General features: G+C 40.8%; 1 protein-coding gene across 1 annotated transcript in view; it reads right to left on the bottom strand.

Annotated features, from left to right (window-relative positions):
- Positions 1-21,994, bottom strand: part of LOC138300669 (guanylin-like) — a 37,103-nt gene extending 15,109 nt beyond the window's left edge. The window contains exon 1 of the mRNA XM_069240314.1: positions 21,773-21,994. Within this exon, the coding sequence (XP_069096415.1) occupies positions 21,773-21,847 (75 nt within the window). The 5' untranslated portion in view covers positions 21,848-21,994. The remainder of the gene's footprint in view (positions 1-21,772) is intronic.
- Between the last annotated feature and the right edge of the window lie 777 nt (positions 21,995-22,771).

The following is a 22,771-nucleotide window of genomic DNA, read 5'->3' as shown; positions in this document are numbered from 1 at the left end:
GCTCTTATCTGACCTACGTGCTGAACTTCACCATTCACCAGCCTGGCTGTGATATAAATGTAAATGGCAGAGAGAAACTAGTACAGGAAGTACAGCTTTAGACAAATCCACGTGATAATTAATAGATAAGGAAGCTGACCATGTTCTATATGTGTACACTTGGAAATGTCCCACCAACACCAAGAACTGATTGTGCACCCTTTCTAATATGACACTCGCCAATCGGGTATACCTTGCCTGTCCCACACTGGGAAAGAGGAAGTATGGGGCCAGATGTACAAAAATGCAATTTTGCATTTTTTAAATAGTGACTTCATAGAAATCGCTATTTATGAAATGCAAAATTCTATGTACAGTTATACCAAGTAGGAATCACAGTTAGGAAACCGGTATTAAGAAATCCCATTGCATAATAATCAACGGGCCGGTTTTGCATTCCTAAATAGAAAGTTCCTATTAAGACATCGCTGTTTAGGAAATGCAAAACCAGGGATGGCAAAGGGCAAAAGACCCCTCTTGGTGCACCCAAAAATAGGGATGCACCTGTGGAGCACACATATGCCTAAGGGGCATGTGTGTGTGCTGTTGCAGTTTAAAAAGAACACTTTGGGGTGCTTGTTTTAAATTGCACCTCATTACCACCGACTTCAGGTCAGTGGTAATTGCATCTCCTAAATGCCCCAGTAGCATTTAGAAAATGTTTTGCACATCAGAATAGGAATCTCAAATAGGGAATCCCTATTTGCGATTCTGATTCTGGGAATCGCAAATTGAGATTTCTACAACATAGAAATCTCATTTTGCGATTCCTTAAGGGCCTTTCTACATAAGAAAAGGCATTTTGCCTTTCTCATGGCCGGAAATACTGATTTGGACCATTGAGAAATACAATAGGGCTTTGTACATCTGGTCCTTCAAGGGCAATTTATGCTGGGTTGAATCTGAGGACAGCATAGTCCCCACTTGTTCATGTTCCCACCGTTTAGTTCTAGTGACTGCCTGGGCTATGTCCTACTACTATTGCACCCCATAGTACGGCTTACAATGCCTATAACTTAAAGTCTAGAATTCTGTTGAATCACAAATACAGTGAAGAAGCAAGGGTGGTATGGATACAGAGAGCAAGCAGCAAATTTTCTACTTACTGGAGTATTGGTCAGACCATCTGCTCAAATATTGAGTTCCCGCAACAAACAGTGTGAGGAAATTTTCGTAAGAAAGGGTGGGCACATTCAACAGCACCACCCTAACATTTAGATGGCCTTCAAATGAGGGTAAATTGCTGAACTTGATTCATATTCCTGGTATAACATTTTAGCTTTCAAAATTATCTGTTCAAAATTAGATATTATTTAAGACTTGCAGAAATTTTAATTATGCCAGAGTAACTGGAGTAATTTTGGTAATTTTGCATTATTCTTTTGACACGAAAATTCCCAAAATTATGTGCTTAAGCTTGTTCACATAATTATGAGTAATTGAGCACAAAAATCCTACTGCAGACACAAGGCCCCATGAAATTAATGAGTGCAGGCAGCTGCTGGTCGCTGATGTTCATGGTCTATTGCATTTAGTGCAATTTTCTTAACATGCAATGGATCTTCGGGTCCATTTTGAAAATCAGGGTGCATTTTGCACTGAGAAAATAACACTAAATGTTGGATTATGCTCGGCGCCTAATTTCATTTAATTTTGGTATTATTTTGTATAATTATTCTACGGCAAATTTAGCAATTTACTACTACACCTAATTTCAGTATCACGTCTACTCACCGGGATTCTCTTGGGGGCATATTTATACTCTGTTTGCCGTAATTAAAGTCATTTTTTAATGCTAATTCAATGCAAACTTAACTCCATATTTATATTTTGGCTCTAGACATGTCTAGCGCCAAACTTTTGGAGTTAAAGTCATTTTTTGCCTGCGGAAAACTACCATGCGTCAATGAGATGAAAGGTAGGCTTTCCTGGGCAAAAAATGACTATATGGCCTCAGAGCCATATTTATGCCCAGTGCTAAAATCAAGCACAGGGGGATGGGGCCTTAAATAACGGTACTAAGCTTGCTTAGCGTCATTATTTAAAGCCTGGGTCAGGCAGGTGTTTGGGGACCTGTGGGCCTTTTTCCATGGTCAGAAACCATGGAAAGAGCCCACAGTTGTCCTTCCCTAGCCCCAGGGACACCCCCACCCACACCAGAAGGACAGCAGAGGATGGGGGACCCCATCCCAGGTAAGTATAGGTGAATGGAGGTAAGTATTATATTTTATTTCTTTTGTGCCATAAGGGGTTCTAACTTGGGCCCCCCTACATGGCACTGGGCTCAATGGCCATGCCCAGGGGACATGGTCCCTGGCCATGGCCTTTGGGGTGGTGGGCATGACTCCTGTCTTAACTAAGACAGGAGTCATGTCCATGAGGTTTTAACATCAGAAAATGATGCTAGTCTGGTTAAAGGCATTATTTATGCCTCTGCTCATACTAGCGTCATCCTTTGATGCTAAACACTCTGTTCCCCCTTTGCCTCCCCCAACCGACTAGCATCCTTTTGTATGACGCTAGCCGGGCCTTACTGCCAGCTACCGTCATCCCATAAATATGACGCCCGGCCGGTGTCTTGGGATGGCGGTAGTCGGCAGTATACTTTTTGGCTAGGGACACTGTCACCTACAGACCTCCTGCCAAGCTCAGGATTCAGCGACATAGAGATTTTTTGTCCTACCTAATCATATCAGTAGTGTCACAAATTTCACAGAACTACTCAAACTACTTGAGTACAATTAGTAAAGGTATTTACACATGCAAGTTGAGCTTCTAAATGTAAGCAGCTATTTTTATCAGTGTGAAACCACCTTTGGAAATCATAAAAAGTGATTTTACACAAATAAATAGATTTACTCAAAGCTTTTGTTGCAAGCAGTGGACGAGAGTAGGAATTGCTTCTAAGTATGAGCAGGAAAACGGGTATTCACAAACGTTTTACTTAACCATTTCCACCCAGGACACTTTTGGAGATTTACTCCTGTTAAGAGCAAGAGCAAGTAATTTCCCAGTTGGAACAGCAGAAACTGCTCACAAAATGTGTTGGCAGGGTTTAGATTAGGGGTTTCTCCACATGGAAATATATTTTCCTGGGATAAAGAGGGAGTGGGTAAGAAAAAAGTATTGAACTCATTTAAAAGCAATTTCTCACGTGCTATTATTTCCTATTCACAATTGTGAATGCAGAAGAACCTTAGCAAGAATGCTAGAAATAACCCACAATCCAGTGCACAGCAATCACGGTAGAATTAACACTTGTTGAAAGAAAAACGTTTCTACTTCAATGGATACCAACTTGATAAGCTGAGCATGAACGAACACCCTGCTACAGACTGTTCACATTCAAAAAACAAAATAAACAGAGAAGCACTCTGTCTTTGTGAATACCAAACATTAGGCATTTTATCAGTGCCAATTAAATGGGCCCCTGGATGCTGGCACTGGTGAGCATTCAAGGCTATACCCAAGTATACCTTGCAAAAACGTCGAATTAAACATCTGTCTTAGATTTCATGAAATGTGGTTTTATTCTGCTAGCATTAAACACTAAAGTGAGAACATTCAGCTATGCTTCTCGAGCATATAAAAAAGTACAAAACATAAAGATAAATTCAAAGCACAGTTTATACGCCACGAAACACCTACTCGAAGAGCCTGTGTGGATTGACATTCTTTCCAGTTTTATGATACGGTGGTCGACAGGGTCTCATTGTCCCTGCTCTTAACACAGTACTTATTATGCTCAGCATGAACTTCTCTCTGATGGTGCCATGACATTTTAAAGGAATGATTAAATGTGAAACATCAAATACCATGCTGGTTTCATCTGCTAGCAAACACAAAAGAAAGCAAATAACACCTTTCTGGAAAAACGCGATCATTATAATCAACCTGAAACAGAAAAGAAAACTCCGCTTGCCAGTAGTGGCTGGTCACTTCAGTCCAAGTAAAAACACAAACAAAGGTCACAAGATTAGACATTTGGCCTGATCACAAAATATTTGAGCTCGCTATTTCATGTAATTGGTGGTAAGTTAAGGCAGTGCTTGCTCCAAACACGTTTGCCAACATATTATAGAAATATGCTTCTGGAGGTGTGAATTTGTGACAAGAAATATTGTACATATTTGTTGTGTGGCATTTTCTTGTTGTGCTGATGTGCTCTGTTTTTTTGTGCTGTTGTATATTTGTGCTCCTTTGTTGCAAAGTGGCTTTGTTGTGTTGTACCATGGCTGCACATGCTCTGCCCAGTTAAATCTTTAGTTGTCCTTATATTATATTGCTTTGTTTTTTTCTATTTTGGTATGTTCTGTTTCCTTTAGACCATTCAGCTAAAAACAGCACACACCTTGCCGGTGGGACAAGAAAAGACGATGTTTGCAGTAAAAATATTTGGTGAAAAATGCAAAAATAGTTGTGGCTTTAAAACATTCAAAAAGTGTGCCTTAAAGAGCAAAAGTAAATGTAGTGGGAACAGTGGCAAGGAAGCATCCTCCTTCGAAAATAGAAAAGATAATTTACAGTGATGGGGAAGTGGGGGGTGGGAGGCTTCTAAGGGTTTTTAGCATTAGAGAACTAGTAACATTAAGCTGTAGTAAGAGATTGGTAAGGTTCAAGGGTTGGAAGCATTATTAAGTGGTTCTGGGTTTCTAAGGATCAGGGTTGGGTGGCGTAAATCAGTGGCAATGGTTTTTAGGGTTCAGGGAAGGATAGCTTTAGTGGATAGTAAGGGTTTTTAGGGTTCATGGAAGAAGAGAAATTATGGGATTTTAGGTACAGGGAAAGGTTAACATTAAGACATAGTAAGGGGTTTTTGTTTTCAGGGAAAGGCAACATTAAAGAGTAGATTTAGGTTTGTTGCCTTAAGGGATGGGTATTGTAAAAGGGTAATTAGGAGTTTTTAGGGTCCTGGGAGGGTAGCAGTAAGGGGAGGTAAGAGGTTTTCAAGGGCGAGGGAGGGGTAACAGTAGGCGGAAGTAATTTTTTAGGGTTCATGGAACAGTAGCATTAATCGGTAATAAAAAATTATTAAGAATCAGTGAATGTAGCAATAGGCATTTAGTAGGGGGTCTAGGAGATGAGGGAAGGGTAGTGTTACGGGGAAGTAAGAATTCCTAGGGTTAAGAGATGGGTGCCTAAAGGAGTACTAAGCAGTTTTTAGGGTTCGGGGAATGGTACAGTTAAGGAGAATTAAAAGATTGGTAGAGTCAGCAATTGGTAGTATTAAGGTATAGTTAGTGGCTAGGTTTAGGGAAGGAACCTTAAAAGACACAAACTACACCTCATTCACTACCAATTACTGAAACCTAAGCCTACCAATCCCTTAGATAAGTATGTAATATTAAGAGGTAGTGAGGGATTTTTAGGGTTCAGGAAGGGGTAACATTTAGGAGTAGCCCAGGGTTTAAGGGTTAAGGGATGGGGCGCAAAAGGGGTACAAAGGCGTTGTTAGAGTACATTTTGAGGAATTAAAAATGAATGTAATAAAAGGATCTTTAAAACTCAGTTGTATTGGAATTGTCATAGGTAGTAAGGAAGGACATTACATTATTACTTCGACAATTTCAACCCAACTTTAACGTCGTGCACTCTTTAAATGTCAACCGTAAACATATAGCTGCACCCATTTAAAGCTGTCTAAGGTGTAAACTACTTGAGACTAAAGTCAGCTCTAAACTGTGGCAGAGACTGTGCCTTAATTTACTGCTCCCTGTGCTCACATTATGTGATATGGCCATGAGTCTTTTTGGACAGTATTATGATTAAGTTAAAGACAAAAAATAAATTCTATCTTTTGTAGAATGCAAAAACTCACCAGCTTCTGTTTTTAGCACATGTGGCTGATTAGGAGGTCCTTGAAATTCCGAGTTACTGACTCAGTGGGAATTACAGTACATTTTGGCTTGGCTTCGTCTGCTGAAAGGTTCTATAATGTCTTCGTGAAACAACTGGGAAATTAAGAATCTAACCCAATATTACCAATTCCCTAGGTAATTTCTCATTTCTCAGGGAACCCTAAGGGTTCAACTTGTGATTCCACTTACCTGCACCTCCTCAGACGGAGTTACCCATGGCAATGGTAACTGTAGAGGGAGAGTGGCACCAGGTGGGCTGATTCTGGCCCAGTTCCATATGGAGGTGCACAGTCTGTCACCTGTCAAATATGTTTTTTTTTAAACCTTTTTGGGATGAAACTAAACTTACAAGATGTTGATAACGTTTACATTGAAAGATGCCAGCTGTAAGAACCTTCTTTGAAAGGGTGTCCTTCCATAAAGGTCATTAGGGATGATCCTTACCTTCTAGTGGCAATCAAACCTCAACCCAGCAGAATCACAACAGATCTGCTTGCTACTATATACATACATGTAAAGGGGATCGAGTGTTGTTATTAGTAGCTGGAGGATATTAGAATACAGTCAGGCTCTGTGTGGAATACAAACAATATGGAGTCAGGTTGATGAGACATTATGGTCCACACATTAAGGGAGAACTGGTAGTGGAATTGCTGGCCCTGTGACAGCCTGTCTCATTGCAGCAATCGGAAGCAGCACTCGGTAGGACCAGATCACGACTACCTAAATGGATTAGTCAAGGTAAATGTTTTCAATCAAATTTAGGTCGGAATAGCAACATCCCAGTACCATTAGGTGCGTAGACGGAGTAATCAGGTGAAGAACTGTAGGTTACAAAATTCACCACAGAAAGGGATAGCAGGCAAACTCAGATGCCTAAGCTCAAGAAGTAAGCACAGATTATAAATCATTAATGACTGTGGCATAGAATGATAAGTAGTAAAAGGTTCCAGTTGGTATTGTAATATTTTAGGCATGGAAACTGAGCCACACACACAAAGAAAAGCAAAAGATGGAAGGGTTTTCTAGTGGTGGAAACAGTTTGGAGAAATAGCAAGGCAAGAGAGCAATATCACAAGACTGTGGAGGAAAAATGACTACAATCGACCTTATCTGGAGGACTGGAGGACACCATTTTATGTGTGTGACCGCTATACAAACACAGGCAAGGAATGTCCTCAATATGGAGTAAACAAAACTTTACAACTCAGGGTCATTTGCTTTCCCCCAATTTTATAAATGATCCACTGGCTTCATTTTTAAACTAAATCAGTCTACATAGTGGCATGTATTATACATACTGCTCCTCCACTTTCTGACTAAGAAGTTGAAAACACCTTGTGTCAAAAGATAACTGTGCAGCATTGAATTCCTCTTAGTAGAACCTCTGGCACTCAAGAAAATAAAACACACTGTGTCTCATTTGTTCACAGACAATTCCATCTGAATCTGGAGGCCAAAACACTAGTGATTCCCACCTGATGCCCCACTATCTGTCCCACAATATTCAAGAAAGATCGTAAACTACTTCTTTTTGAAAGATAATCTGATACAGAATCCTTTTGATCCTGGACATTTCCTACCACTACTCTGCCATGGTCATATGTCCTACTACCTTCTTCTCCTTCTCCTAATTCTTTACTCCATGACTTTATTTCTGCATTTACCTGTCAACCTTTTCTCAAGATTATTTTTTTACCTCTCCCACATTTTTGCACCCTTTTAATTACTTTCTTCCTTACCTTAGGAATTTCTTCCTTACCCACTCAAATCATTCCACTTTGTTTAACTACTTTTTTGATTCAGGACATTGTTCCTTGGAGATTATTTTTCTTGCTTTACCTCTTTTGCAATTTTACTATCTCTCGCACCGGCTCTCTTCGCTATCACTTTTCTGATTAACTCTTTACATGCAATTATATTAAGCACTGGATAGTTAATTTATTCAGCTTATCTGTGGGTTGGTATTCCATTTTCACTAGTATAGCTTCCTTTCTGTATTGGCCTCTTATGTTAATTGTATTTTTTAATTGTGATTTTGTGTTTACAAATTACCTTCGTATGTATGTATTTTGGCACTTTGGTTTTAAGTGTATAGCATTCTAACTCCCTTAAATGAAGTTACACTTCAAAATGCAAAAATAAAATTCCCCAGCCTAGGCTTCCTCACCTGTCATAATGGAAATGTTGTACCTCTAATCAATATCAAAGACTGATTATTGGCCAACTGGAAATACAATTGTTTCAACCAACATAGCTAAGAGATATTAAAACTCACTAAGAAATAAATCTTTGATAAAATTGAGATAATGGCAGAAACATAATATAACAGCAGATACACTGTCCTTTTTTCTGTGATCAAACCACCCTATAAGGAGTTTTCTCTGTGGTGGGTATCTTACCATCCCCACCACCAGGTGTACCACAGTGCATTAACTTTGCTAAATAAGACATTTTTCGGACTCAGTGAAGGTAACATTAGGTATTTTGTTTAAAAAAAATCAACCAGAGATTATATTTCAAAAACCTATGATCTGTGGCATTTGCAGGCTATATTATTGTTGAGGTTATTTTTTTCGAAAATTTAAGGAAAATTGAACAGTGGTTCAGAACAAAAAGGACGTAGAGACTGATTTAGATACTGGAAGATTGGTTACTGCATCACGTATGCAGATTTCCTGACCATCAAAATCTAAAGCGGTCCCATTTGAACATGATATTGGTTAGTAGCAATATGCCTAAAAAGTACAAATATATTCCAGAACGTTGGCAATAGAGTCCAGGAACACCAACTCAAGTTTAGAAATTTTATAATGTTTTTGTTTCGTTGATTCATTTAAAATTAAAGCATTTTTAATAATGATTGGCTGATAGCCTAATTAATCAATGAATTAAACACATATGTAATACCTTTTAATTCATAATATGTGGTTTAAAGATACCGTAGTCGTTTTTTGTTTAAAAAAAAAAGAAACTGTAGATTATCTTTTCTGCATGTGGGATTATGTGCGGTTTAGAAAGAGGATTGTTTAATTGTTCAGTATGAACAACATAAGACAAAAACACCCCAAAACTTGTTTTATAATTTTTTTTCAAAATACATTTACTACCTTCAGTAAGGTTTTCTAAGGTCTGTCAAGTTGTATTCACGTTTTGTCTTTTCCTTATAAATAGATACAGTGTTTATACAGTTAGGCTTCTTAAATGCAGTGCCAGTTTCTGATCTTCAACTTTATATACATTAACGAAATGTGACAGTTGTTCACAAGGGAGCCTTTTGAAATAAAATGTAGGTACAACTCTATGACAAAAATGCAGAAATGTGATCAATTTTAAGAGAAAGACTAATGTTATTTAAAATATGTCAATTTTAACCTCAAGGTCAAAGGACGACACCAAAATATATTCAATACTTGCCCTCTTAAACTTTATGTGCAAATCGACATGAAATGGACAAAGGACATACCTGAAGCATTTTGTGTAGTGCAAGAATGGCGATAATATGGACACCAAATGTAGACAGAAATACTCCAAGCATGGCACATATATTTTTTATTTACATTGCTGGGGGAATAAAACAACTACAGTTATTATTGATAGTCACCAAAACTAGCTGTCACTGGTTCAGCCGAAGTTACCGCTTCACTCCAAAATGCCATCCCTTTAGTTACTACTGTTGTAAATCGTAAAGAAACTCGAATAAAGTGGCTTGAGGATGAAAAGCATACTATTGCCACACACCCTATCTTAGACACTAGAGTTCCTCTTTACTGGCAATATAGGTAATGTGACTCAGTGATCTCGTTCCATTACACGAAGTACGCGTTGTTCGTTTGCTCTCGTACCTCTGTCCAAGTCTGACATTTCTATTCTCAGAAAAATCAAAAGCCTTATCCAAAGGGCTACAAAATGATGGTACATCGGATGCACTTGACTGTGGGTAATAGCTTTGCCAATTGACTCTTTCAAGCGGTTATAAACACTTTCCATGCCATCCCTATGATAATATCCGCCTAGACTATGACAACAGGTCCACTTCCACTCTCATTTTTGCATAAAGCAGATGTGTTGTACGAAACAACACACTGAACAAACCAGTAAGGTATGCATTTAAATCATAAATTATTAAGCTCTTTTTTAGCCAGTGAATTTTGAGTTCCTCAGTGAAGCATTCAAGGTCTGCGACTCGGTGTGGTGCAAAAGGAAGTTCCACACTTAGGCGCTCTTTGCAAGTTCCCCATTAACTCTACAAGGAGATACTAGCTAGGGTCGGAATTCACGATTCCAGCCTTCACAGGGATTACATTTTATTTTCCTCAAAATGGTGAATAACAAGCAGATCTTGGAATACCGGGTGCAAGTACGCACATTCATTCCCCTTCCAGAGGGACATGGAAGGATCAAATCAACATAGTCACCATCTCCTCGTAGAATGTGGTACTTATAAAGGGCATTTTTCTCTGGGAGTAGAGAGAAGTTGAGGGCAGTGGGAGGACCTGATGCGATTTAACTTCAGCTGGAAGGAGCTTTGTCTGCTCCCCCCATGCTGAACTAAGCAGGCAAGCAAGTTCTGGGCACAGCAGCTGTCCGCAGCGCCTGTAGCTCTGCTGAGGATATCAGGACAGGTGTCTCTGGGCCAGAGTTAACTGATCCTGAGTTTGTGGATCTGATAATTTTGGGATCGGAGACACTGGCAAAGTTGGAGCTGCCAGGAGCAGTGTCCTCACCAGGAGATATTATTCCAGGCAATTCAGAATGTAGGCTTTAGTAAAAAAGGAAATACTTTTCAATTGTTTGTTATTTTTGGAGTTTCAGTAATTCCTGGTGATACATGATCTTGCAGCAATGCATACGTATGGCAGCAGACACAATGATATTTTCACTAAGTATGTTGGAGTTGGGAAGGTTTGCCTTCTGATCCCTACATGCTGGCTTGAACACTGACTGTGCTTCATTGGGGATCCGTTTAAGGAGCATCTGCAAGAACTGGGTGATGTGACAATAGTGTTGTGAGCTTAAGATCCTGCAGTTTCTTCCATTTGCTCTCATGTCAAGAAGCATCAAAGAATGTTGAAGGGATGCCTTTTGTAGGATTTACACATACCATACACTTACACCTTGTTCCTTTACTGGTCTCATTGGTGCACCTTTCAGAGGCACAAATAGACAGGTACACATTTTCGGATTCTGTACAATATGAGCATAGATATGAATTAGAGTTAGTCGGTACTATTCTTCCCCATGGTGTACTCTAGAATCCCTGGCACGGCCCTTGCTACAGCTAGTCCCTGAACCCTTGAAGGCAGGAATAGAATATGCACATGGCTCAATGCCACATCGTTCCGCTAACTACTCAATAATAAATCTTAGGCTGTCAAAGAGTTAAGCATACGACAAGGGGTGAGCCACATCATGACACTGGGTGTCATCGGTGTTTGAGGCCATTTCTGACACCACTGCAACTTAGGTGGCTTGATATCCAGAAATATTCGTACGTTAGAGTGAAGGCTCCAATCTCAGTGCTAAGCTATTAAGATAGGAAGCCACAATCAAAGAGCAGACATGAGGACTGCGCAGAACCCTAAGAGGACTGTTTTAAAAAAATGTACTTATGGGCAGTAGTACACCAGGATACTTTTTTACTTAATTTTCTATTAATTTGTGAATCATCTCTGAAGCATCAAAGTCCCTGTTAGTAAGAGTGCAACGAGGGCATGGTACTTTCTATTTCTACTAATTGCATATGAATATTCCCTGAATATACATATTTTATTTTAATTTAAGATGCTTTAGGCCCCATTCAGATAGGCAGGTAAGAGTATACAAAATAGGCCCACAGGATACTACTTTAAGTACTCCAAAATGCCTGAATAGGTGTTAAAGAGCCTCTTCTATATCTAAACGTGTTACTCAAAAAGGCATCCAGTAAATGGTAATGTTAACATTTGTGATAGCGCCCTTTACAATCTGTTTTACGTGTGCTCTGTAAAGCTGTAATTAACAGGCACTGTCACTTGTAAAAGGTATGAATGTCAACTTTCAAAGAAAGTTGATATTTAACAGTAGGTGACCAATTTAATGTAGGGAATTAATTCTTTCAAATTATTTAGAGCAATTATACCGTCCTGCACGTGCTGCGTTCATTAAACTATGTTGGCTTTTGATGTATGTTTTTCTTTTGATAGAAGAACAAAGCATTAGCTCTCAACATCCTTCAGTGAGCCTCATTCACATAGGAGAAAATGTAATTATCATTCCCTAACAAGAAAGAAAATGAATCACTGAAGATTGTGGCGTGATTAGGAAACCAATTCCCAACCCTAAATGTAAACTTATAACTCAATCTGCCTAGGCTGATGGCTGCCAGGTAAACACGAAAGGATATTGAGCAGATGTAACTGATGAGCGGGTTGCTCCAGCAAAGGGCTAGATATCCTTCCAGGATGGAAAAGAGAATTGAACATCCCCAGCTTTGAAAGCTAAAGTAATCTGTTCATGGAGAAAAATATTTCCACTTGAAGGACAAAAAAAACGAAAAGAAAAGTATGCAATTTAGTATCGGGCTGTGTGTACAATCGCGCTCTGTGGACATGCCAGCACATAACAATGGTACATACTATTGCAATTGTACACCTGGATATCTGTGGTTGTTGCAGTTTTAGAGGTGTTCTACGGCCAAGAATTGCATATTGCAAAAAATAGTAATTCTGCACCAGATTATAGTAGTATTACTACAAGCTGGGGGTTATACCACTCCTCTTCTAATACCTGGGTACATAAAACAACAGAGAAACCGAAATCAGCATGAGGCCCAACAAAGATATCTAACGTTAGCGTTCGGTACTCCATTTCACTGCCCCTTGGTCACAAAATCAGTATTCTCCAATCGTGGTTATTGATGACCAGCTCCTCTCCCCACCACCCACCAACATCGCTTCATATATCCTTTGAGCCTATATAGACTCACTTTCATACTATAAATGGCCAAAAATCTCGCCCTCCAAATTTTAAATCTTGGGGGCTCTGTTTTTAACCAATCCAAAGCAATGCAAAGCCGTGCTGGTGCCATAGCGAAAAATATAAGATAACTTTCTCTCTTTACAGCTCCATTTTCTTCAGCTGCATCCACTGCCCCTAATAACACCAGTGCTGGTGTAAGGCAAACCTGTCCCTTGATGATACGACTAAGAAACTACTACATCCCATGTAACAGGGGATTCAGCTTGGGGCAGTTAAAAACATTGTAGAATCTCGGCCTTCTTTCCCCGGCAGCAATTACATTTTCCATCAAAGCTGCCCCACTTAGAGATGTTAGCCAGGGTATAATATACATTAAATGCTGTCTTATAGTGCTGACTTTTCAAACTGGCTGTAAGAAAAGCATTCACTGCCATCTCAAGTGACTCCTCTAACTTTAGTTTCAAATCGTTCCTACATCATCACAGTGAATAACCAGATTTAGAATCTCGTATGCTCACTGGTGATGCTCATGAGGACCAACCCTGAAATACTTGTTGTTAGACCTACCAGCCTTAGGGTGGTCACCCCTAACTTTTTGCCTGCCTCCCTCCACTTTTGAGATACTGTTTTTGCTGGTTTTTAGACTCTGGGCACTTTACAACTGCTAACCAGTGCTAAAGCGCATGTGCTCTCTCCCTTTATACATGGTAACATTAGATCACACCCAATTGGGCTATTTAATTTACTTATAAGTCCCTAGTAGAGTGCACTATATGTGCCCAGGTCCAGTAAATTAAAAGCTACTAGCGGGCCTGCAGCACTGATTGTGCCACCCACTTAAGTAGCCCCTTAACCTTGTCTCAGGCCTGCCATTGCAAGGCCTGTGTGTGCAGTTTCACTGCCAGTTCGACTTGGCATTTAAAAGTACTTGCCAAGCATAAACCTCCCCTTTTTCTACATATAAGTCACCCCTAAGGTGTGCCACAGATAACCCCAGGGCAGGGCGCTGTGTAGGTTAAAGGCAGGTCATGTGCCTGTGTAGTTTACATGTCCTGGCAGTGTAAACCTCCTACATTCGTTTTTACTCTACTGTGAGGGCTGCTCCCTTCATAAGCTAACATTGGGGCTCCCCTCATACATTGTTTGAGTGGTAGCTGCTGATCTGAAAGGAGTAGGAAGGTCATATTTAGTATGGCCAGAATGGTGATACAAAATCCTGCTGACTGGTGAAGTTGGATTTACTATTACTATTTTAGAAATGCCACTTTTAGAAAGTGAGCATTTCTCTGCACTTAAATCTTTCTGTGCCTTACAATCCACGTCTGGCTGGGTTTAGTTGACAGCTCCTTGTGCATTCACTCAGACACACCCCAAACACAGGATACTCAACCTCACTTGCATACATCTGCATTTTGAATGGGTCTTCCTGGGCTGGGAGGGTGGAGGGCTTGCTCTCACACAAAGGACTGCCACACCCCCTACTGGGACCCTGGCAGACAGGATTGAACTGAAAGGGGACCTGGTGCACTTCTAAGCCACTCTTTGAAGTCTCCCCCACTTCAAAGGCACATTTGGGTATAAAAACAGGGCCTCTGCCCTACCACCTGGGACACTTCCTGGAGAAGAAACCTGAACCAGAACCTGCACCCTGACAAGAAGAACTGCCTGGCTGCCCAAAGGACTCACCTGACTGCTTTCTGAAGAGGACTGCTGCCTTGCTGTTGACCTGCTGTCTTGCTGCTCTCTTGCTCTGCTGCAGAAGTGCTCTCCAAGGTCTTGGATAGAGCTTGTCTCCTGTTCCCTGAAGTCTCAGGACCAAAAAGACTTCTCTCCTGCAGCTGAAATCCCCGTGCAGCGAAAATTTGATGCACGGCCTGCCAAGAGCAACACACAGCCTGCTCGCGGTGAAAAATCCACCACACGCCGAGACCGGAATGTCGCAGCCCCGACTTCACGACAGAAGATCGATGCAGCGCCAGAGACGTGACCGAAACTTCGACGCATGGCCCTACTGGATCGACACAAGCCGACTCAGAACAACGGCCCTGACTTCCTCAGATGAATTGATGCAGTGCCTGTCGCGCGGAAGAAAATTCCACGTATCGCCTACTGGAATTGACGCAGTCCCTGTGACTTCGCTCCGCAAGCCCAGGAATCCACGCATTGTCCCCGGGGCATCTGAAAACCCTGCAACCCGAAGAGGATCCAAGTCTGCGGGCCGGAAATCGATGCAACGTCTTCCCCGTGTGGAAAATAATGACGCAAGTCTGTGTGCGAAGGGGCGAAACCGGCGCACACTCACCGTTTTCCATGCACCTTCTCCTCTGCGGTCCCTTGCAAGGATTTTTCATTGCAAACCAGGTACTTTGCCCTGCAAGAGACACTTGTTGTTTCTAGGAGAACTTAATACACTTTGTATTGCTTTTACAGTAATATTTTAACCCTAAGACACTTGATATCACTTTCAGTGATATCCCTACATTTGCTTATTTCATCTTTAATCGTTTTGACCTGCATTTATCCAGATAAATATTATATATTTTTCTAAACCCTGTGTGGTGTGTTTTTGTGGTGTTATATTGTGGTATTGTATGATTTATTGCACAAATACTTTACACATTGCCTTCTAAGTTAAGCCTGGCTGCTCAGTGCCAAGCTACCAGAGGGTGGGCACAGGATAATTTGGATTGTGTGTGACTTACCCTGACTAGAGTGAGTGTCCTTGCTTGGACAGGGAGTAACCTGACTGCCAACCAAAGACCCCATTTCTAACACTTGTATAGCATGCATGCTACATATTTGACTTTGCACCTTCATCAGAACCTTTTTTAAAGGATTGAATTGCAGACTGGACTCTGGTGAGGTTGAAGAGTTGTAAGTTGTTGCCATCAGTGTATTTGTAGTTCTCTAACTCTACATGGTCAATGTAGATAGGTCAATTTGTTTTAAAGTTTTTTAGATGTGACTGGAGGTCATCCCAGGATGGTTTCATGCAGTCTCAATTATTCTACTTCAATATTGTTCATTAGTTTGGTACATGAATGCATTAACTATTGGCAGTGGGTGATGTTGGAGTGCCCTGACATCTATATATATATAGGTAACTCAATCCCAGTTGTGCTTGGGTGGCCAAAATTGTTATCATCTATAAATTATTAGACACCTTTCAAACGCACCAGTATAAATTCTGCCTATATTTTTCAGTAAAATAGAAGTTTGGAATGAACTAGTCTTGTGGAACAATGTAGGCAGCCACATCTCCAGGAAAAAACTCAGCTAGCAAATCTAATAAGGCGACCTACGGAGGTTAATGTCTGGGCATATTATTGAGTCACAAGACTATGGGCCCCTTTATGAGTTTGGCGAATGGAAAACTCTGTCCACTAAACTCCTGACAGGGTGGCTGTCGCATAGGGAAAAAACTCAACCAGCAAATTCAATAGGACAACCTATGGAGGTTCATTTTGGGCCACATTATGAGTTTGGCAGATGGAAAACTCTGTCCGCCACACTCCCGACAGGGTGGCCCTCCCTGCCGTAGGTAATATGGGTTGTCTGCTAGGTCAGCGGGTGGAAAGCAAAGTTTCCACCCGCTGGCCTAGCAGGAAAAAGGCTACAGCATTGTCTCCGGCTCGTAATTGAGCCGACGGCAATTTTGTAACGATCAGGGTGCACCAGCACCCTCACATTGTTCACTGTCTGTAAGTGAGCAGATAGTGAGCACTGTGAGGGTGCTGGGCACAGGGGCCCATGCCAAATGCATGGGGCCCCCTGTGGCCCCCTGCATCTGTTTTCCACCAGACTTTTCATGGCGGTGCTACCGCCATGAAACCGGTGGCAGAGAACGAGGTCGTAATCCCCAGGGCAGTGCTGATTGCGGTGCTGCCCTGGCGGATTAGGACCTCCGCCACCGCCAGACCACCGGGATCCAAGATCATGGTGGAGCTGGTGGTTCCCTGGCGGTCAGACCGCCACACTCGTAATAAGGCCCTATGACATTTACACTATCTGTTATCTCCTGATAGCACCCTGCAATACTATTGCCATTTAATCAGCTCCCAAGAACTGCAGGTGTTTTCCATATTACTCTGGCTCAACAAATCATTTTCAATGGGATAGATTAAATGTTTTGAAAGCAATTCTTCTAATATGAAGAAGGGTTTCAGAAGGTAGAACTGAAGCTAAATAGCTATGCTTCAGTCTGCGTGGTATTATTTGGTGATACTGCGTAGACCGCCGCTTCTGAAATATGAGAGTGCCAAAAAAAAAAATTCTACCACAAATTTTGCCTCACAATTTTTTCAGGACTAAAAGAGCTTGGTGCAAACTTTGTTTACCAGCTGTAATGCTCATTAAGTGTCTATTTCTTGATTTAGCAGGAGCCTGGATTTCTAACTCAATTGCAAAAAGAGTCAAAATTGGTAGTCATAAAACATAGAAGCTGAAGATACAGGCCTAAAAGAATGATGTAAATAGATTAATAGTTCTAGTGCTCTTAAGATACAGCCTATATATGCATTTAACATGGGTGTCCGCGGACGGGGGGCGCTTGCCCACCCCAGATTTAGGTACAGCCTGATATGCAGGCTCACAGTGCAGCATTATACTAACGTCTCCATAGTGTTATGCTGACTGCACTAGTATGGCCGTGGCCCCCGTTAAAATTATGCCCCCCCCACTGAAAAAATTCCTGCGGACGTCCATGGTAATTAATCTAAATATTGGGTACATCCATTGCATGAAATTTCATGTTTATTAGGAAGTGCATTTTATTGACGGAAAAAAAACCTTAGTTAAATAGTGTGCAAGTTCTATTCCAAAGTACTCTGGGCCTGATTTAGAGATTTGTGGAAGAGGTACTCCATCAGAAACACGCCGGAGGTCTCATCTGAAAAAACACCCAGTTCCCCCACTCCAGTTAGAGTATGTTTTTGAAGGAGAACCAGTGGAAGCCATTGGCCGACTGTGAGCCAAAAGGCCTCAGACCATTCACCCTAGTTATGACAAACATTCTTATGTAGATTTTTCATTTTCGAGATGCCAGTAAAAGTCCAGCAGTACAAACAATAAACCAAAGAAATTACTACTGCAAAGAGAGAAAGCTCGAAGCAAATTGGGAGCATTTGGATTTTTGTTCTCAATTTCAAGCCCTTGCTTTTAAAGTCTGTTTTTGAAAAACTAATCATTTAGCTGAGTGGACATTTTAAGCAAGTTACCCTCTGAGAAAAGGTTCACTGCCTTCAGTGGAGCCCCCACCACAGCAGTCAGCTGTAGGAACAGGGGGCTATGTCAATTTGGCAGACATCTCTAAATGTGGCAGTTGGTCTTCTGCCAGGTTAGTGATGTACATCTCTCAGTCCTCCCTGGTGGGCAGGGATACCTGCCCACCATCCTAAAATGTAGATGTCAAAGCTGTGGCTTTGCCTGCTGCAAAGCTGGTTTTATTTCTGAACGCAGCCAGGTAACACAAACTGTGTTTGCATTGAAAGACCTATAAAGTAGTTAAATCCACCAACGTTCTTAGCTCTGAAAATAAATCTAGCTGGTACCCTATTACATGAAGAGTCTTGCGAGGATAAATAGCCTTTAAACCCACTTCTTTTGCTCATGAGACACTTTTGTATTATAAGAAGGTCGCAGGCACTTTTGAAGCTCCTAATATAATACATATCACATTAGAATGGAGTGTGGCCACATGCAAATGAGGAAATATGTTGCCATTGTACCATATAACATATGTTGGTATAGAGGTAAAGAAGCTGTCAGGGGGTGCACTGACTGTCACATAGAGATAGCAGCGAGTCATTCCACCCCCTCAAATCACTACAAAGGCTGGGAGCACTGGGTGCAGAGGGCCTCTTTAGAAATCGCCCCACAGCAGTACTGCAACATTGAATGATGGGGCCCATACAGAATGTGGCAAGGGGTCCCTGGAGTGCCCATAACCGAGAGAAATGCAAAGACATTAGGCAGCATGGGGGTCTCATGGAGAGTGGACGCACCTCTGCACCACAGGGTCCTCAGGAGTCTGCATTTCGCTCCTGAACTGCAGGCTGGTGTCTGGATGCCTTTGTCCCTCTTTAAACAAGAGGTCAGACCACTTCCAGTGAAAAACATAGCAGCGGTTTCACCGTAGCCGTTTGTCAGTAATGCACTCTTCTCCGTGCAAGCAAACTGCCTGTTTGCAACTACACAGGGGGAAGTGAGTTTTTACTGCCAGGCAAACCTTGCTAAAGCTGTGCCATATCACAAACAGGAAAATGTGGTCGGTGGGTATTGGGTCACTGGTCTAAATATTCACCTTGATTTGGATTACTGTTGCATCTCTCTTGTAAGCACTGACTTTGAACGTAGTTACTGTTATGTTTTTTCTCTCCAACTACTCTGCTGAGGGCGGAGAAGCAATCATACAGTCAAAGACCTCTCTACAAATTCGAATTTTACTAAGATATGCTCTTACTTTCATCTTTGTTCAATATCTCAGTCTTTATAATATCTATTATCGAACAAATAGACTAACTTTTGCAATGTGCCCTTTGCCTTAATATTTGATTATTGAACTTATGGTTTTATATGCCAATAACTATAGCCACTCGTGCCCAGCCTAATTAACATGCATTTTTTTTTATTAATTTAATTACTTAATTTTGTATGTTTTTATGTATTTATTTATTTTAGACACTTATGAAGTGCAGTGTTACCTAACGGCGAAGAGACTCTGTACAAAAACAAAGTTACTGACATTGTTACATTTAGTCAATGCCTGCAATAATGTGGCACCATGAAAAAAGTTCCCCTAACAGGGCCAATTACTTTCCAGCCTGGCTCTAGTCTGTACGTAGTTAGGTGGTTATTTTGATATTTATAAATGGCCTATTGAATTCGATCTGAATATGTGACACCAGCCATCTCTTCACCATATTTATTTTAAAAGAACTGCAGTTGAATGTAATTCCTATAGGGAATCTATCACAACTCTTTTACATTGACTCTTGCGTATAGATTGCTCTAACAAGCCCAGCTCATCAAGATTTTGTTAAAATTTCACAGAGTACAAAATAAAGTTCTATGGATCAATTTTGAGCTGAAATGTGAAGAAAATTTGATTAAGTAGGAAGTAAGGCCAAGTTATATCTGGCATATTGCTATCCAGTAGTTAAGTTGAAAAAATTGTGCACATCTTCGAAGTGCACACAAATTCTTTCAAATGACTAATTCGTCAGATCCTCATGTTGTGTAATCAACGTTTTGTGCAGTTTCACACAGCATAAAGTTGGCACAAGTACATTTGCGGTGCTTTACAAAGAGAACCAAACTACATTACACCTTTTTAAGTATCGGGCAAATATTTGATCTGGCTACAATCATAGGGTGTTAAGTGAAGGGGAGGATTTGAACTAGGTTCCCCTTTTCAAAGTCAGCAGTTCACCACTGACACTTTATTGATAAATAATTGTTATAAAGTGCCTTTAAACAACTACATTGGTGTGTCAGCAATTCGTGCAAAGGATTGAGGAAATTTTAAGTGCAACCAGATGGAACGGGAGGAAACAATTACTCAGTATTTTTTCATCACAGCCCGTGTCAGTGGAGGTCTTAAGTAAGATCCTACACTAGAGATAGTAAGCTTCAACATTTTTATGAAACGAAGCGCTAGGTTCTGGTCCCACTCTTAGATTAATCATTCCAGAGTCTGTGGCTCCAGATACATAGTGATCAAAGTCCCTGTTTCTGATGACGAAGGCAGTCCGCAGGTGGATGAGGTGGAAGTTGGCAGACATTGGTTCGCTGCTGGGGTGAGAAATCCATCAAGGCCTCCTCACATTTTGCAAATATCAGGGATATTTTTTAAAAAAGCCAATAAATATCAATGATATATTGATAGTGAACATATTATTGAATCTGCGAAACTTGAACATTATTGAAGCAAAGCAGTTGCTCTTTTAAAGCCAGAGTCATGGACTTAAATCATGACTGGCCCAGATCCGTCAAACGTATCAAAGGTACATGAAATGGATGATGTGTTCTGCATAGGCCAATCAGTTCATTTACCTGTGAGCATTAACAGACAGTAAAATCATGCCTTCCACATTTAAGAAGCATTTGACATACTAATGCTCCATCAGCCAATCAGAATATGACTGCTGTGTAGTCTTTCACAATTATCTCATTATGATGTCGCACCATACTGCCTGTTAGCAAACGTCACCTAAAAATGCCATAGGAAAATGCAAACAGTATAGGTTTTCCCTTTGGAAAGCAAAACTAGATGACGTTTTTAAATCCCGTGGTGCTCTCATAAAGTATGTTAAGATGCTTCATGATGTAACTACCCTTTCCCTCACTAAGCGCCTTTGTTGGGTGGCAGGCAACTATCTTCAAAATGTTCTATTGAAGTACTCATTAATGCTACTGCAGTATCACGTAAATCAATGAAAAACATCAGCTGTTCCTTAGCAAGTGGCTAACTCTGCCTTAGTATAATATCATTCTGTTTATTCATTGTTTTGTTTTATTGATTTGTAAAGTGCTGCCTTCAGACATTTGGCATCTACTAATTACTTAATTGCTTTTTCATGTTTCAACTTGACTCAGTTCTTGACATCTGCAACTGTTCATGTAGTTTTCAATTTCTAAATATCTCTGCAATCTTACAAGCGCTAAAACGTCACTTGGAAGTAATTGGTGTGTTAAATACCATTTAATATCAATTCGCAGATGGTAAATTACAAAACTCAGAAATTGCATGACTGTGGTACAAAGGACTATTTAAAAAACAAATTAATTTTTCATTACTATTAAAAGAACAATTACATGAACACAAAAAAGCCTAAGAAATGTACAAGAAACCCACAGGTTACTTAGTATGTACAGCTATTGCTTAAAATACCGAGAGACATTTAGAAAGGGCTTACCTTGACATAGACTGCCTGACAAGTTTGCATCATCATCAAGCATGCAGGGAACACCGAGAGGAGAAAGTATTTCATGGTATATGAAAGTTACTTCTTTTTTGTGGGGTAAAATATTATTTTCCTTCCTTTATTTCCAACAAATTATTTTGGTCCGTTCTGGGAATACTTGATGTGTGTATGCTGCTCTTCCGCAAGCTCTTGGGCACTCCTTCCAGATCACCACTGCTTATATGCCTTACCAAGCACGTATTTGTGAACCATTAATCAGTACAGGCCAGTAAACCTATTGCCAGCCAATACATTTTCTGTGGACAATAGTTAATCATTTCTCAGTGGCGAGAGAAACTAGACCACACCCCTGCTGCACCTCGTCCAGTTGGATGAGAATATATGATTTTTATATGGTCCTTGGCAAGGCTGGGAGTGTGTGCTTATCAGGAGCTGAGGTCATAAATGCCAGGCACCTTATCAAAACTAATGTAATCTTCAATGCCAACAAACTCTATGCAGTTAAGTGTCCTGTGGGAGAAGCCTACAGGTAAATATGTCAAAATTGATATGCACACGAGTTCCATTTCTCCTTTATCACACCACTCCCTCCCAACGTCTATTCAGGCCTCCAAAGCAGAGCCTGGTAGGGTTGGGTGATCTAAACCTTAGTTCTCAGAAATTAGAGTTAATGGCTGAGCCTTAATTGCAAACTGGCACCCCACCTATCCGGCTAACAAGCTGACCATCTTGAATCACTCTCAGCACATCTGTGGTTGAGTACGAAGAGGTGAAAGAAAGAACACGACAACAGCCTCTGGAATCCCAGGATCTGGAATGAGTTGTATGATGGAACCCTGCACACATTTACCCCGCATGTGTTTACAACACAGTCACACCACAACTGCGACGTTACCACGCATTACTTTACCACGCAAGTCGTTACAACAACTTGCCTTAGGGGGTGCTGAACTTTGGAAAAGTATAAATTACTATGCCAACTCCAGTGTG

This window comes from Pleurodeles waltl, chromosome 6 (assembly GCF_031143425.1).
Source record: "Pleurodeles waltl isolate 20211129_DDA chromosome 6, aPleWal1.hap1.20221129, whole genome shotgun sequence".
NCBI lineage: Eukaryota > Metazoa > Chordata > Amphibia > Caudata > Salamandridae > Pleurodeles > Pleurodeles waltl.
Note: the sequence above shows the minus strand (reverse complement) of the source record. Positions and strands in the feature narration are given on the sequence as shown.